Genomic DNA, 18,118 nt, shown 5'->3' with positions numbered 1-18,118 from the left:
GATTTCTAACCATCTCCAGTGTAGGATTAGAGAAAGGTTCTGGAACAGTGTCTGCTCCAGCTGCTTCTATACTTGTGAGAAGCACCTGTGCCGTTACTGGTCCTTTGGCACCATTCATGTTTGCAGAAGCTTTTTTTCCTGCCAACATGGCAGTTTAAACAAACTGAGTCACGTGACGCCCCGCAGCTCTGTAGTTGATTTTTGAAGCCATTCCGCAGACAAACACTCCCACTGTCGTAATTACCCAGGGAAAAGGAGGACGTGGAGCAGCACTAATGCCAGGAATGGGATTTCCCTTGGCAGAGTGGGAAGACGTAGAGTGAGGCCGTGTAAGAGGACACCTCTGCGCGTCGTAGGCGAGGACAGGGCAAGAGGAGTTGATTTATGTCCATAAATCCATGGGAAAGGTTTTGGTTCCCTCCGTGATGTGAGTGGGTTTAAGATTGGCATCCAGCTGTAAAGCGATCCTCTCGCTGTCTGAGTCCGTATGGCCCCACTCTACATCTTTACGGTCAAAGGTCACTTTGCCAGACACAAGGGGGCCTAATGGCCTCCACGTCCCCAGTGAATACAGTTACACTGCACTCTCTTGACCTCGGCATGCACACGGACCCATCGTCACACAGCAAGACATGACTCATCTATTATAGACGGGATTGCTTACATATTCAAGACCGGCTCAGCCATAGTAAACACGTACGGGCCATTATGTGTTTGTGAAGACTTAAAGGCTGTGTGGTTTGTTTTAAAATAGACCATAGACCACCCGTCATTATCGAAATATAAAGAACGCTTGACGAGGCTGATATCACATCTACATGTAAATGGAGGCCACCTTTGTCAGAGTATAATGAAAAAGCTTTGTTGCCTTTGTTTATGACATGAATTAATTATCCACTCTTTTATTTTTTTTAATTATCCACGCAGTTCTTTCTTTCCTTCCTCTTATCGACGCTAAGACGAATAGAAAAACTTAATTTCAAAAAGCTGGCTCTTTGGTGGGTCGCCCCTTTGTCTTGGAAATCAGCCTTAGACTTTGGGGGATTTATCTATACAAAGATGTGAAATCATCAGAGATTAAAAACGTGTCAGTATAAATTAAAATGCACCAGTTTGTGTCGTATCATACAAAGCTGAGCTCTACTCTCGATGCGTAGCAGCGCATTCTGATGAAATGCAGGTCTGCTAATCATTTCACACGTTCCAGCTGGAAACGCTGATTTTCACCTTGCAATGTAGCGGATGACGGCTCACCTCGCCCCTCAGACTGGTGATTGTTTTTGATTGGAGTGCCATTAGTAAATGAGAATTAATTACCCCGCTTAATTAGAGGAATTTGTGCAGGAGTGTGTGCAAAGGGAGGCGAGGGAGAAGCCGCCGTGTTCAGAGAATGGAGAGCGAGACTGCCGTGTGTTCCGTGCCGTGGCTTCATTGTGGCACTGCAGTGAGAACGAGGCCGTCGGAGAGATAACGGAGAGTGACACCCTTGAAAAGTTGACTAATCTATTTTCTGCTTCTTTTTTGTCATATCGCGTCCCTCTGTATTACAATATTGCATGTCATGTCGATGTGGTCACCGTGTAACCCTGGAGGTCATTTTGACCTCTGTGTTTATCGTCTCTCGCAGCCCGATCAGCTCCCTTTCTGACGCACTGTGTTTTTAATTTATAACAAGGAATCTGTGCGTGCGTGTGTGTGTGTGTGTGTGTGTGTGTAGTCACCGTCTGACTGACGGCTCAATCTGATACACAGATTAGCTGTTTTGCTGCACTCCACAAGCAGCAACTCTGGCGACCTTACACGCAGATGCTTGGATTTATGTGGCCACACTCCTGTCTCTCTTCAGCTGCCTCTCAGAGCTTTTTGTCCTCCTGTGGCCCAATCCTCTCGTCAATCTCCTTTCGGGGCCATGTTTCTCCTTGAATGAGTTTGGGTTCAATCCCCTTTGATGTTCAGCCTTAAAACGTCATCTTTTTTGCGATATTCCGGAGCTAGAGCCGGTGGCGTGGCTGACGTGATGCCGTTTGAACTTGAGCAAAATGGAACTATAGACTTTTGTTGAATTGGCAGACTCTCTTCAAGGTAATACTCCCCCTTTTTTAGAACTCTGCCTCTGAAGTCTCAGCTCTGACAGGAAAGGTTGACAGGGTGAGGTCTGCAGAGAATTGCCACTCAGCCCTGTTTACATGACGGAGGGGGGAAAGAGGGTTTAATCAAGGTCAAATAAAGAAGCGATTGTGTCGAATTCAGGCAGACGGAGGAATTAGAAGGGATGGATGTGCGAGGAGCTGCGGTCTGGCAGATGGTTTAGTGGGCTGTAGATATGGAATGTGCGGTGAAACCGAGATAACGGTGATTATCCTTCTGCCACAAAAACAGATACCTTTAGAGTTCTGGCGAGTGAAAGGAACATTGGAAGTGTGAAGTGATGGATTTGGCAGGTTTTTGAATGTAAGAAAGTAAAGTTGGACAGTTTTATCGCAGGAATAAGCAGAATTTATGACACGTCAGTCCTGCATTAGGACCAAGCATGTCACTGCTCTGTCTGCCCATTTCTCTTTTTCCTTTTCTCTATCTGTTCTAGTTTTTGATGTGCAAACACACAGGGAATGAGTTGAGTCGTGACGCAAAGATCAAAAGACAAAGTGTGGAGGACAGAAAAACCAGGCCAGACATTCGTATGCAAACAGAAAGAGAAATTGGAAGTGAAGGAAGGAGTGAGTGAGAGAGCAATTTTCTGCATCTTCATGTTGTGATCTGTCAACGCTGACGGGGATGAGCGGAGCAAACGTGCATGTCCCCCTGGTCAGTTTCCATGGAAACGCTATCTCTCACCCATACACACGTACTGTATGCTCATGTTATTGGCACTGTATTCCCAGACAAGTCAGTACACGCACAGAACAAAGTGACCGCCTGCAAAAGTTTATTTAAAGAACTGATGACTTTGTGTTTCATGTGGACTTCTTACTCGCAGCAGCAGTGGCTTCATCTCATTTGACTGCCTGTGGTCGGAGCATCGGGCCCCTAACGCAGTGAAGCTCAAGTTCATCATCTTCCCTTAGTGTGCGGTCAGAGTCACAGTTTACCCAGCTGTAATGCAACAGAACCATTTGGCTGTCATTTGTAAAGGCTCAGCTGTAGCCTCGATAATGAACGGTAGTGCAGAAGCCAAGATGACAGTGATAGTGGCAGTCATTTGAGAAGAATCACTTACACAAGTTCATCTTTAGGGAAACGCATCAGTGAACGCAAGGCCGGAGAGTTCACTCTGCAGTTGAGTGGGGAGGTGAAGGGGAGCCCCTGGTGGCTGGAGGTGAAACAACACAACACTGAATCAATTTCTTTACCTGCCCCTGTCATGTTTCGTAGTGCGTGGACTGATCCTTTAATTTAGTCAAAATCTCAGAGTATAAAAGTATGGAAGTTAATTTTGTAATTGAAGGTCTGTCTTCCAGAAAGTCACAAAATCAATCTGATGAATTTGGAAGTGATTATTGCGTTAGGAAAGAAGGAAGAAAGTTTAACATAAAGTTATTTTCTTAACCCAGCTCGGATGTAATGTGTGAGGTCATTCATTTTATATTTACCAAAAGTAGTAAGTACGTTTTTTGGAACTTATTATATTTTATAATGTTAAACATATCTATGTGGATGTAAACAGTGTTGGGTAAATATTTCTGCAGATTAATTAAGTACCATACTTTCATATAACATGGCACATCACTGAAACAAACCAAAATACTTTGATACTTACTAGATCTGGAGAATTAATCCTTAAACATGTAAGCCTCAAAATGTCCGTCTGGACTTTCTTTTTTGCTTATTTTAACCATAAAAGGGCCAGAAAATAAGTGCTTTTGCCCATTTTTCCAGAATAACGTTCAATATGTGGCAGTTATTAGCAATTTACTGCATGTTAAAATAGTGTATTAACAATTGAAATAAATACATAACTATAACAAACACTATAGTTATACACGAACAACAGATTTTGAACAGTATAAAGCATATGTAAAACTAGAAAAGCACTCGGAGAGCGCAGACCTCCGCCAAGGCAGCTCAGTCCTACAAAATACAGCCTGCCGGAGCACAGCATCTACGGATCACGCCCAAAATGTAATCACTTGTTCCTGGTCCCTTTGTGGACATTTCCTGAAAATTTCATCCAAAACCGTCTGTGACTTTTAGAGTTATGTGGCTAACAGACAAAAAAACTCAGGCGAAAACGTATACCTCCTTGGCGGAGGTCAATAAAATTTGTTTGAATTTGTGTCTCAATGTCCCAAAAACAGGCCATTGCAACATCGCGAGTGACATTACCGTAATAACCACAAAGTGCGCTTAGCGTGTCGTCTGCAATATGCTCGGTGTTAAAGGGTTAAATAAATAAACACTTTTTCTTCTGACACCAGGTATCACATCCTCCACAGGTCAACGTCCTGTAAACAACATTAAACTTACTTTCGAACATATTTCTCTCACAGACATTGTCACCATTAGTGTGCACCGCTGCATTTACAGCACCAAAGAACGCTCACGTGTTTTCCCCATGTCGCCACAGGAGTCAAATGTGTTGACACGATGTTGTCTCCTGTAACCTTAATTGATTGATAATATCAGACCTCCTCCACTCAGTGTGATACAGGAGCTCTTGGCAAGCTGCTCACACACGTAATGTACGGCGTAATGCAACCCTCTTACTGAATCACAGAGTCTAGACGGTTGCAGCAGGGCCGTCTCCATTGACGTGCTGTGAAGACCTCAGTGCCTGAGTGTCTGTTCAGCCAGAGTCATCAACACTAGATGGAAAACTGTGATGCAAAGGTGTATTGTTGATGCACTGCTAACCATGTGTTGCTGGAGTTGATATGTTGACCTTTAGCCTCAAAGCAAACAATGTCCAGCTAAAAGCTTGTCATACAGTTGGTGTAGAAAGTAGAAAAGAGAGCCTCCATTTTTGTTTTAGAAGCACGTCAGTGGATCAAAAAAGGGTCTTACCAAAACTGATGGTGCTGTGACATAAATCACAGTGATGGCTGAATGAGAGAAAATGGGAGGTCAGGTGGGATTTGGTCCAGCTCGCCATGTGGAGGATAAAGTGGTTGAGAAATGAACGAATGGACATACTGTATGTGAACCTCCACTTTCATTATTTCTGGCCTCCATTACCCTCTGCCATCTTCACCTGTCCTCATGAATATTATCTCCTCTCGTTTTCATGTTTGCTGTTGTAAATAAGCTCACATTTTTTTTGTTTCCTCTGCGTGCTGATTGGCTGTGAATTTGCCTCACGACCTTGATGTCAGTCACGTCATGAGCAGAGGTCACAGCCGGCCCCCGCATACCAACAAACACCATCCCTCTGAGTTGCCAAGAGAGCTTGTTGTGTCCACAGTAAACTGTGAGAGTTTAGAAAAGCCATGTTAATGTTTAACTTGCTGCACTTGTCCGTGGGAGTTTGTGTGTGTGTGTGTGTGATGTGTGTGTTTGTCCACATATGGCATATTAACTTTTTTCAGGTGTACGTGTGTGTATTTGTTATACACACCTGAATTTATACACACATTTGATTGTTGGAATGATCTGGAGGACGTTTGTATGTGTGTGTTTGCATAATTGCTGTCACTGGAATGTTGACACAGTGAAGAATTGATCTGTGCCTCCCACAGTGTGTGTGCACACGTTCAGTTCGGTGACTTGTGTGTTGCGTTGTGTGTGTGTGTTGATCGGTTCCAGTCCAAACATTTCCCAGCTGTTTACCCCGTAACTTATACAAATGTCTCCTTCCTGTGAAGCACACTAGCATTTCCAAGTGACCTTGAACTACACTCCTTGACTTTGTTGTGTTACCTAATGCTGTGTTGTCAGGGTGTAGTTGATGCTTTTTTGGAAAATCATCAATCATTTCCAGGCCAGAATCATCTTTCAACTGATGTTTTGTTCTTCTATTACAGTTCAGTTCGATGGTGTGGAGAAGTCTAGAATGTCTCCAACCAAGGATGGGAAAACTCGCCCGCTGCAGCGACACTCCAGCAGCTGTCTGGTCAACACTAAAATGACATCGCTGGAGCACTGCGGCTCCTCTCTAGGGGAGCGTATTGACCCCACCATGCCCCTGGAAAGCCAATTGTGAGTCAGGTCCTACCATTCTTTTTTCCATTTTATGTTCCTGAGTGAGTTTGTCCAGTTGTTTGAATTACTTTGTTCTATTCTGTGCTTGTTCCTCCTACTGTCTCTCTCTTTCTCCCATGGTTCGCTGCAGCTGGTACCACGGAGCGATCAGCCGAACAGACGCAGAGTCTCTGCTCCGGCTGTGTAAGGAGGCCAGCTACCTGGTGAGAAACAGCGAGACCAGCAAGAATGACTACTCCCTCTCCCTCAAGTAAGGACAGACATTACTACCGATCAGGGCATTAATGGCTTTTCGTTTTTGCAGGTCTACTTATCTGTCAATAAAATAGAAGCGTCGTTTGATGACCTCGTCACATTGACACAGTGGAGGAACGCTTTTATTAAAGTTCTTTGTACGTTAACATAATAACCTCATATGTGAAAAAAAAAAAATAAGGGCCACATTGAGAAAGCATTTTTTTACAGTACACTTTGAGAATAAAGTCATACTGTACTCCGACGCCGTGTGTAACAATGGGAATTGTTATCCTTGTTCATGTTATGCACGTTTTATAATGTGCATCTTTATCAGTCCTGATACTTTTGATAAAATGTGATGCGGATGTGCTGGTTTGTGAAACCTATTCTAAAGTACAATTCCTCATTTTAACAAATCTGCACTAATATTAAGGCACTAATACCCAGTCGTAGCGAATACCTTGAATTTTAAGTGCACAACAGAAAGTGATTATGATCACCGGCTCTAGCCTGGGCTACGTCGTCATCGTCCCCCCCCCCCCCCCCCCCCCCCCGATCCGCTCGTCTGAAACCCCCTACCAAAGCTCAGCATCCTGCGTCTCCTCTATCCCCAGGTACACGGACACAAGACACCGGAACCTCTAACCCAGAGGTCTCAAACACGCGACCCGCGGGCCGCATGTAGCCCTCTATCAATTTCATGCGGCCTGCCACTTAATATTAAGTTTTTTTTATTTTTTTATTTCTGGATTCAGTTTGCATCATAATTACATTTAAATTAACAAGGTATTCAACTATTTATGGTATCATCTAAAAAAAAAAACACTTTTTAACATTTATTTTAATGTCTTTTTCTCAAAAAGTTAGACTTTTTATCATTTGACCGGCTCCCAGGTCATTTGAGTTTAAGACCCCTGCTCTAACCCCAGTGTCCCTCTACACTCTACACTCGCAACGATATTTCGGCACCCTACTACTGCGCAACATATTGTACCATATTATTGCACACTAGTACACGTGGCAGCTTCGTTAAAAAGTAATTGCACTGGCTTTAAAAAAGAGCCTGATATTGATATAATTTCAAGTGTCAAAACTGACTGGTGGATTACACACTCTAATGTTTTTCTTGTAGAGGTCCTTGTGTACATGTGCCCCAATTAAATGCTGACTCTGTTTTTTTTTGAACATTGTAATAACTTTGACCTCTCTGACCCCCATCTTCCACCGACTTCCTATTTGTCCGTGGTCCTCCACCTCCCCTCGTATCCCCTATGACAGTGTCAGATCCTCCATTTTCTGATGTGCCCAGGTCTCAGTAAATTGGTGCCCTTCACTTTAAACTCCCCATCTCCACTACGCGCAGCAGGGACTTCAAAGCAGCCACTGATTGGTTTAGTCCGTTGTGACATTTGGTAGAGGTTAGCTTGAAGGCTCACAGCGCAGTCACATCCTATTGTTTTTGACAAACGTGAGATGTGCAGGTCGGTTTTATTTGATGATTGTCACCTCTATCAGTTGTCAGGAGCAGGCTGCCAAAGCCATGTGACTCTACATCCATGCATTTGTTATTAAAACTCAGTATCTTTGTTAACAAATGCTCTTTTCACTATGACTTAACCTACAAATCCATTTTATATTACAAGACGGGCTCAACCGACGACATTTAGAAAAATCTCCCCAGCTTGGTGACGACCTTCATGTAAGATAGAAACAATCATATGCTGAGAGACATGGATTAGCCTGACTGTTACAACAGAGCTAATGTAGCTGCGGGCTTGTGTATCTTGGCAGGGGAAGCAAACTACTTTTCACCGCTCCAGTTCTCTTTTATGCTACTGTAGCTGACTGCCCGACGAACTGCAGGTCTCAGTGAGTGATCATGTGCTTGTGTTTGTGTGACTGCTTCTTCTTCTGATTCTTTTTCTTCTTCTTCTGCCTCACTGGCAACTCTGACTTCTATCCAATCAGCCACTGGCTGTGACCAAGATGTATCATCTGACATAAAAAGCATGACCTGGACTTCTGAGTATTGACAAGAATCTTGCCATACAATACATATCCCAATACAGGCCTCGCGATAACAAAATATGGATTTTTGGATGCAGCTAAATGATGCAACATTATATGACAAAGAATGCAGCCTAGAAGGAGTAATTGTTAAAGGTGTCATATTATGCAAAATCAACTTAATAATTTTAATACTTATATTTGGGACTCTGGAGGCCCTATGAGTAGGCAAATTGTGAAAAAAGATGACTCACTCATGTTTTTGTGGTCCGCCTCAGTCTAAGTACAGGAGATAAAACATGCGATGTTGACTTCTGCACTCATTGTGACATCATAATTATACATTCCTGGAATTGTTGTCTCGCAGAGCTCTGCTTTATCCCTAAAAACGTGAGTGCAGGCGAGGGCGATAGTATCCGGAAGAGCTGAAGTCCGGGAGGTGTTCAATTCTTGGCTGCACATTCTTGCAGCACAGAGTTCTACGCAAACTTCCAGCCTGAGAGGATTTACATGTCCAGTGGATACATTTTATATATGACGGCGATGTGCCAGCTGGGGTCTGCAAATTTCCAAATGCTAACTTCCTGTTAGCTGCCGGAGCCTCAGTGATGTAGTGACGTAGTTTCCTATATCTCATTTGCGTTTAAAGAGACAGGCACTCAAAACCGACCGATGTTCATTAGGACACCAGGGAACTAGGTTAACTTGTAGAAATAGGGTATAATATTTCTCCTTTAAATCATGGCATGATTTTAATGGACTCCATTGCTACACATGTTTATTTTACAAATTTTACACATTTCTCAAAAAAAAAGACATCTTGAGTGGGGAAATTATTGTTATAAAAAATAGGGATGGGAATCAATATCGATCTGATATTGGTCAAAATCACTGTATCGGACGGATAAAAATGTCAGATCCGATACAATCCAAAAATCCTATATATGGCTTCACTATGCACAGACTGTAAAAATGTAAATGAAAAAAGAGCAAAAGCATTTACTGCATAGCTGAGTCATGTTTGGGCTATTTCGTCTTTTTGTTACATAGTTGGAGAATGATGTCTTTGAAATGACTCAGCACAAAATTTGTGTCGTCATAGTTCATAAATGGTCTAAAATGACTGTATTGGAATAATATCGATATCGGATATCGAACAGTATCGGACACAAAGTGTTATCGGTACATCCCGAAAAAGGTTTTCCCCCAAAGTTTCTGTTCCCCCAACCTTTCTCTGCATGCATACGTGGCATCTCCTGGGTGTCACAGGGCCTCATATCTCATGCCTTTGGCGTCAATCAGATCAAGGTCAGGAAACAATCAGTGGGCCGATTCGTGGGAATGACAGGTGTCACATCGCTGCAGCCTGGAGGTGATGTTTGAGCTCCGCCTGCTGCTCTCACGGCACTGAAAATGAGCGAGGGACCCGAGGTGAATATCTTCCATGGCTGAGGTTGCTGAAAAATGTATAAGGTCGTCAGGTGGCACGTATGTGTACTGCATTATTAATAAAGACAGACAGTGCTGCGAGGCCCCGAGTCTCGAGAGTACTCAGGCCTGACGGAAAGCTTTTTCCTGGTCTGCTGTGGCCTCCATAGCAGCTTCTTTCTCTCTCCATGTCCCTCACCTGTTACCCACCTCTGTCTCCTTAACTCTCTTGTTTTTGTCATCCTGTGGAGAGGGCTTTGAAATCTGTTAAACTCACCTCACAAGTCTCTCCGTGTCATCCTGGGTTTTTCCACTGGCTGAGCAGAGGAATAGTCAGAGAGGATCACAGGCCAAGCCAATCAAATTGTATTCCTTTTTCAAAAACTCATTTATTGGGTTTTGTACACAGAAGATTTGGTTTCCTGTTTCCTGACACGAACTAGTTTAATTACTCTGCAGAACATAAATCTAAGCTACTCTATAAAATCCTTTTTGTTCCACTGCTCTCATTTCATCCGTCAGCCAGACTCAACCTATATAGATGACAGCGTTTCTTTCTTAAACATATGAGCCAGACTGCATTACACTAACAGTATTATTATTTTTTATCAGTCGTATCTTTCCCCAGAATGGTCAGGATTGTCCTGGGCAGACTAATTCAATTTGTATTTATATGAAATAGTGGGAGAGCGCAGGATATCTGATGCACAGTAATGCTTAAAAAGGTCATCGCTTCTGCCAAGAGTCATTATCCTTTGGCAGATGAGTTTGTCTCAGTTTCCTTTCTTCCTTTTTTTTTTTTTAGACCGGTGCCACAGATTCATAACACTGAGAGCATCATTCATGGAGCAATTCAATATGTAGACGGCCCGAGATAAGTGGCGATTGCCGTCGGGGCTGCTCCTGCTTTTAGGTTCAAATCAAAGTCATACTCCGCCACAGACAGGACAGCAGGACCTCCCCGGCGGAGATTAATCCTGATTAGACAATAGAAACACACACACACTGGGAGGGGGGGTGATAACACCACAAAAGACCTGTCTTCTCAAAAATAGCCTTATATTGGTTTTATCAGCAGCTCTGTTGTATCGCTCTGTCGTCCCCGACTCCTGTGTCTGGAACATGATAAGCTGCTCCCCCCCAAAAACACCAACTAGAAAGCCAGTAGGGAATCTAAAAACGATGTTATTGATGTGTTTGCTATTCTAAGTGTGGCTTTGTGGTAACCTGATACCTGTCTCTCAGTGCTCAGAATGAAGATTCACCAAATGCACTTAGAAGGGAAGATAATGTGTGTTGTTGTTTTTTTGGTTTTTTTAAATAAGCTCTCCAGGCAGCACTTACAGAATGTTAGCGTTGCAGCAAATCATGATTATTTTTATTAAGGACAGGCTCAAATATTGAAATCAAAGGCACAGTAATTGAGAATGCTGATAGTTGTTGTCCTTCAAACCTCAGTGAGACATTTCTAATACGCTCCATTTTTGCCATGCAGAGAACACACGGTTACACAATTCACCTAGGTAAAAAAAAAAAGAAGCGTATAGCCACATATCACCATTAATGGTTTAACCGTGTTCTCATCATGACAGATGCCCCCAAATTGAACCCAGTGTGGGTTTTTTTCACACTTCACTGTTATCTCTGTGCTGGTTTCTCTCTCCGTGCATCAGGCACACAGAGAGAACACAACCGCAGGCCGTACACATGCAATTACGAGATAAGTAAGAATGAACATGCCTGGGTGCCAAAGGCCCAGTTCCCACTCCCATTCATCACAGATAATGGACACAGCCGCAAACATTTACATATACTGTATTTACATCGAGGATGTATATTTAGTCACCTCAAAATCGGCGGTCGCTGTGTCTGCTCGCCTTTTGCGTACGCACACGTGAATATGAGGGGAAAACAGAAGGTACAGTCTTGATCACCACAGAACCAAAAATATCTGTTGCTGCGACACTTAACATTCCTGCATGCTTGATAGAATAAACAATATCTCTTTTTGTTTCACTGATCACCTTGTGTACATTCATCGTGTTTGCTGACCTTGTGAGTCCTATCTCTCCGATAACGCCGCACCGCTCTCGCGCTCACCTGATGTTTTGTCATAGAAACGCGATTGTATTGTTCTCTGGACATTTCCAAATATTATACAACACAGGGCAAAATTCCAATATGATCCATCCATCCATTTTCTACCATTTTATCCTCCACATGAGGGTCGCGGGGTGGGGTGCTGTGCCAATCTCAGCTGACACGGACAGGTCGCCAGTCCATCACAAGGCCACATAGAGACAAACAACCATTCACACTCACACCTACAGTCAATCTGGAGCAGCGGTCCCCAACCTTTTTAATGTCAGGCAATATTTTCACGGACCGCCCCCCTAACGCTCTCTGGCCGATATGGTAACGCTTAACCGTGCCTTCAAAATAAGATACACAAAAAAGCTGTAAACGTTTCATTAATGTTGATATATTTGTTTCAATCGCTGAATGAATCCTGTCATATTTGGGATTTGGGAAGAGTCAGGACCTTAAATTGCTTGCACAAAACTATTGATCAGCACTCAGCATTTGTTTGTTGTTCATCAAAATCAGTATGCGGCAAGAGTGTGGGCGGGAGAGAGAGAGCGTAACGAGTGCGAGTGAGTGAGGTCTGCGGTCTTGGCCATTAGTTCATTTACTTATTTTTGTGTAGGTGTGTAGGCTGAATACTTCGCACAGGTAAGCGAGTTTAGCGACCCACTCCTTGTCACTGAAATGTGCTGCCAGCGGTGACTTCTTTTCTGCGAGAAATCTCTGCAGCGGCTCTCGTAATTCAAACACTCTGGCCAGCGAATTCGGTAATTTTTCAAAATAAAACATTGTTCAGACCCTGATAATAAAAATGGAAATAATGTAAGTTATTTATTCTTTCTGTGCGGCCTGGTTCCAAACAACCCACGGACCAATACCGGTCTGCGGCCCGGTGGTTGGGGACCGCTGATCTAGAGTATCCAATTTACCTAATCCTCCTTAACACTTTAGAATAGGGAACACATATTCACCATTAACTAGATGCTTACTAACATGCATATAAGTAGCATACTAGCCCTCTATTAGTAATAATTAAGCACATATTAACACTTATTCTACATAACCTTATTCTACCTCTATTACGACATTAAGATTTTTCCTACATAAGGTGTTAATACGTGCTTAATATTTACTAATAAAGGGCTAGTATGCTTCTTATATGCATGTTAGTAAGCACCTAGTTTATGGTGAATATGTTCCCTAATCTAAAGTGTTACCTAATCCCCATATTGCAGGTTTTTGGACTGGAGAACCCAGAGAAAACCTACGCACACACACGGAGGGAGAACATGTAAACTCCATGCATGAACTATAATATGAGTTAATATTTGTGAGCTGATTAAAGACATTTGCAGCAAGTGAGTGAGCAGTGTCTGTGCCTACAGCAGTCAAACCCCGCTGATTGAAAAGGCCATTATGCTAATGTGTTTTTCAGCATTTGCATTGTATTTAGCTATTATGCTAATGACGTATTAATAACAAAACTGTGAATTTTAAAAAGCAGGATATAGGGATCATTAGCTTCGTATCAGCCCGTTTTTTTTTTTTTTTTTGCTTCTGCATCTAAAGATCATTGGCAAGATGTAAAAACGTATCGATCAGAGGCTTCTGGAAACACAGAGAGCTTTTAATTTGCTGTGCATTTATTGCTGCAGCTTAAGTGATTTATCCTGAGGGTTCATTAGCAATGCCCTTGTGCTCTGGGATGTGAAACCCAGAACCTTAAGCAGTCAGCCTTCTACTCTCCTCCCCCAGGCAGCTCCAAAGTTATCAGGCGTAATCCACCTTTCAGAATATTGTCACGTACTCCCGGGAGCAACTGCTGTGGGATTAAACGAGGAATGGGCTGTCGAGGAGGAATGATCTGTTTTCTTTATATTAAAGTCCGATCCATTCTTACATGCTTTTTTCTCTTCTAAATTGTGTGTTTTTGTTTGTTTGTGTGGCTCTTGGGGGGTCGATCCACCAGCTTCGTTCTGGCCTCAAATATCAGATGAATTGCTCAGACATTGTTTTATAGATGTGTAAATAAATAAATAATCTCCATAAGCAGGTCAAAGTGTTTATTTATCTGGGGAAATATTGAAATATGAAGTATTTTCCCACCTTTCTTCATACCTTCTCTTGCACTAGCATCAGGCTCATGAAAGTAAAATCAATGTCCGTCACATTCACATCCATCTCAGTGTTATACTTTTTTTACTAATATATCATTATCTCGGGTTGGGCTTGGGCTTTTTTTCTACCTCACAATTTGAAGGATGTGTTTAACTTTTCAAACCAATTCAAACGGCGACACTTGAACGCAGCAATCAGCTCGTCACTCAGATTCACAGATCGCGTTATCCCGCGTCATAACATAAATGATCGTTAGAGATGGCGAACTGAAGATAAGAGAGAACAAGTGGTGGAAAGGAAAATGACTGGAGGAGCTTTAAACTCATTATAACCAAGTGTGCAGTCACTTCAAAAAAACAAATCAAGGCAATCAGAGATGGCAGACTTCACCCCATTCACGCAACAAGCCTTTGGCGGCCTCTATTGGTTATATTGGCAAGTACAAGTGTGGAAGCACAGACACACAGAGCCACTAAAAACAATACTTCACTCCCCCTTTCCAGTCCAAAAATGTTCTAAATAAACTTCATATTGAAAGAAAACTAAATGTACCCATGTACTCCGATAAAGTTGACGGTCTATGAATCTGAAGAACCTGGAGAAAACCCACACACACATGGGGAAAAAACAAAAATATATAAAGAATAGCCTAAAACCATGCTGAAATACCCTAATTAACCTATTTTAATGTCTGAAACACTAACAGCCTACATTTTGTTATGGGAGTTAGTTTTATTCTCTTGCAGGCCAATACTTTTTCTAACAGTTGGATACCGTCACGGCTGCACCAGACTCGGTTATAAGCCGAAAACAACACGTCAGCTCGAGAAGTCGACAGCCTAACAAACTAACAACATGTTTTCTGCCCCTTGTCCTCTTGTCTTCCCCGTGTCTCCAGGAGCAGCCAGGGCTTCATGCACATGAAGCTGTCACGGACAAAGGAGAACAAGTACATCCTGGGCCAGAACAGCTGCCCCTTTGACAGCGTCCCCGAGATCATCCATTTCTACTCCAGCCGCAAGCTGCCTATCAAGGGTGCCGAACATATGTCCCTGCTCTACCCTGTAGCCATTAGGACACTATAGTGCTATGGGCCACCTGCAGGCATCAGCCCCCCCCCCCCCACACACACACACCCCCCACCCCACCCCTGCAGCACTCACTGGACCACCCGGTGGCTCCTCTGCTCTTCCCGCCCCTCTGGGCTGAACCCCGTAGGCTCATGGGGGGGGAAGAAGAGCGGTGGGCGTCCCCAAACTGCTGATCCTGACTCACCTCACTGGCCGACGGAATCCAGGCCGACTGCATTACTATGTCACACTTACAGACTCAGTGTTTGCAGAAGTCTCTTTATTATTTTTATTGTACTGTAATTCTTATTTTATTTTTTTTATTTATAAAAGTCCACCCGCTTTATTAAGTCACAGACTGATGGACGTCATTTCACCCTCGAGCTGATTTCTGGCACTTAACAGTCAAAAAAAGAAGAAAAAAAAAAAGGTACAACATTTGAAACATTTGTCACTGAGATGGAGAGTAGAGGACCTTTAGAAGAGCGCGTTGTACCCCTTTTTCGCGCGTATGAGCAAGTGTGATCGTGAACGTTTTCGCTTAGGCTCTGCTGTTATTGTAATTGTTTGTAAGGGGGACTTGAAGATTGTAAGAGCAGAGTAAAGGAAAGTGACTTTTATGAGGCATATTAAGGGATATCGTCCACATGGGCGCCGTACAGTGGCCAGGATATTGAATAAAACCGGGCCTTGTACGAGCGGGTATTTCCCCAGCTGCAGAGAAACAACAGGCCTGCGTGAGCCGCCGTGCAGACTGATCTCTCTATCTTGTCATAGTGCGTTGCTGTCTGCGATCTATCACATCAGTGACGGTGTAAGTACCATAGTGGTGAGACGGGCAGAAGAGCATGATGGATGGGTCGTCCCGTCCGACACAGTACAATTGGCTCAGAGAGACCCGATCCTGTCCAAATGGACCAAATTACCCCTGCTGTCCCCCCCCCCTCCTGCTCAGTATGGCTTTGCATTGGGAGAATGAAATATGCCTGCATTGTCTACCTCAGAAAATCAATTTCATTCGCCCATCTGCAGATCAATAGGTACAATGGGATTGCAGACATCGACCTGTCCTCGCTTCAACATTCCCAATTCTTTTTTCAAAAAAAAAGAAAGAAAAGAAATGACATCATTGGTTTTAGGAATATGTTTTTTTTTTTCGTTTTTTAAATACAATTATTTCAAGACTTTTCATTAAAAACAAAAAAAGAAGAAGAAACCAGATTTTTCAAATCCGCAATTGTATGTATAGTCAGTAATATGATACTCTGTGATGTCAGTAACAAATGTTTGGTTAATGCCTTATAATGCATGGGTCAAATCAGTCGGCAAGATCAGCTGATTTTCTAATTCCGCTTTTATCGATCGTTCTGTGTAACTGTAATTAATTCTGGGGTAATAGTTACTGTTGTGTTAGTCCTCCGTGACGGCGCCCGTCGGTGGGCCCAGCTGCATCGTCCTGTGCCGGTGTGATCATGTTTTTAAATGACTGCTCTGGCCTCTTTTACTGTGGTGCTTTGCTTTTTTTTTTCTCTTTACTTTTTTTGTTGTCGCTTCAGAGTTCTAAGTGCACGTTTGCCTCGGTGGCTCGGAGTCTCCCTCCTGACCTAAGTGGGATTGTCTAATCCACCGCGTATTCTCCTCCTGACCAATCAGCCTGCTTGAACGCCGACCTTTAACCTGTCTCTATCATCTTCTCTCTGTCATCTACCCTTTTACCACCAGAGGTGCATGCATGTGTGTGTGTGTGTGTGTGTGAGTGAGAGAGCGTGAATGCAGGGGGTGCATGTGTAAGATTTATATGCGGTTTTGTGCACAGACGTTCTGACTTTTCAGTATGTTGTTAAACCCTGCTGGTACAAACTGGTGACAGTTATTGCTTGAATCATTTTTTGGGCTGTATCTCGCGCTAAAGAAATCAGACTTCAGCCCTGTGAGTCACTGCTTTTTTGTTGTTGTTTTTTTGTCCACGTTTTTTGCATTGTTGCATTCACTCATTAACCACGTTTGAATTTTGCAACTCACAGGAATGGCATGTCTGTCTTTGTGGCCTGCTCTCTGCAGTTTATTGTGTCTTAATATTTCAGCCCACATCCTATAATATTGACAATAAATCACAGCGAGATGTCACTGCAAGAGCAAACTGTCCTCTGGATTTTATTTCTTATGAGTTGCAGAATTCTCTCTTTGGTTTTTATGAGCAAATCCAATGGAAAAATTTCAAATTTTTTGAAAGCTGCATCCAAAGCTTTAAAAAAGGAAAAAAACTGACACCAGGAGCTAAAAGCTACGGAGCCCCCGAAGTAATTTGAGGAGAAAAAACACAAAACTTGAAAGTTATGATTTTTTTTTCCCTTCAACTTTAATTATTATTATTTATTTTTTTTAATCACGAGTTTCCAAAAAAATATGGAAAAAAATTAATAATTCATCACTTTTTTTGAAATCTCGACTTTGAAATTTTTTATCATTTTTTGGAATGGATTTTGAGTTTTTGGACATTCAAACTCAAGACTAAAATAGAATAAAAACATTATTTTATTATATTTTATTTTTTTAAATTTCGTAATTTTTTGGAAATCTCGAGTTTGAAAGTCGAAATCTCGAATTTCAAAAAAAATATGAAAAAAAATCTGTAATTTTTTGGAAATCTCGAGTTCAAGTTTTTCTTTTTTCATCAGTTTTTTTTTTTTTTTTTACCTAATGTCACTTTGGGGGCTCCGTAAGAAACTGAGTTTAGCGAGCATGACTACAAATTATGGCTTTGACTATATTATCTACACACTGTGCTATGCAAATATAAACCACAGTCACTGAAGGGAAAACGTGCCTCCAACAAACTCTGACATGTGATAGTACAAAAAAATGTCCACGGAGACGAAATGGAATCAGCAGAATGACCTGATTTAGTAAAAGAAAAAAAGAAAAAAGTAGTTTGTAGAAAGTCGGACGTGCAGAAAGCGCTCTCATCATAGGAGGGTGTGTGTGTGTGTGTTTATGTGATGAAAACCTCTACAGCTATAGTAGGGGAACTGTATGTT

At 42.5% G+C, this 18,118-nt stretch overlaps 1 protein-coding gene across 5 annotated transcripts in view; it reads left to right on the top strand.

The window, feature by feature from the left end:
- Positions 1–15,095, top strand: part of shf (Src homology 2 domain containing F) — a gene marked incomplete at its 3' end in the record, with an annotated part of 102,635 nt that extends 87,540 nt beyond the window's left edge. For all 5 annotated transcript variants that reach the window (XM_083900729.1, XM_083900731.1, XM_083900728.1 and 2 more), the window contains 3 exons: positions 5,958–6,132; positions 6,266–6,385; positions 14,909–15,095. In XM_083900729.1, coding sequence (XP_083756855.1) covers positions 5,958–6,132; positions 6,266–6,385; positions 14,909–15,095 — 482 coding nt within the window. The remainder of the gene's footprint in view (positions 1–5,957; positions 6,133–6,265; positions 6,386–14,908) is intronic.
- Between the last annotated feature and the right edge of the window lie 3,023 nt (positions 15,096–18,118).

The sequence above is a fragment of the Microchirus variegatus genome (genome assembly GCF_963457635.1).
Source record: "Microchirus variegatus genome assembly, chromosome: 14".
Taxonomy (NCBI): domain Eukaryota; kingdom Metazoa; phylum Chordata; class Actinopteri; order Pleuronectiformes; family Soleidae; genus Microchirus; species Microchirus variegatus.
This window is presented reverse-complemented; position numbering and strand designations above follow the sequence as displayed.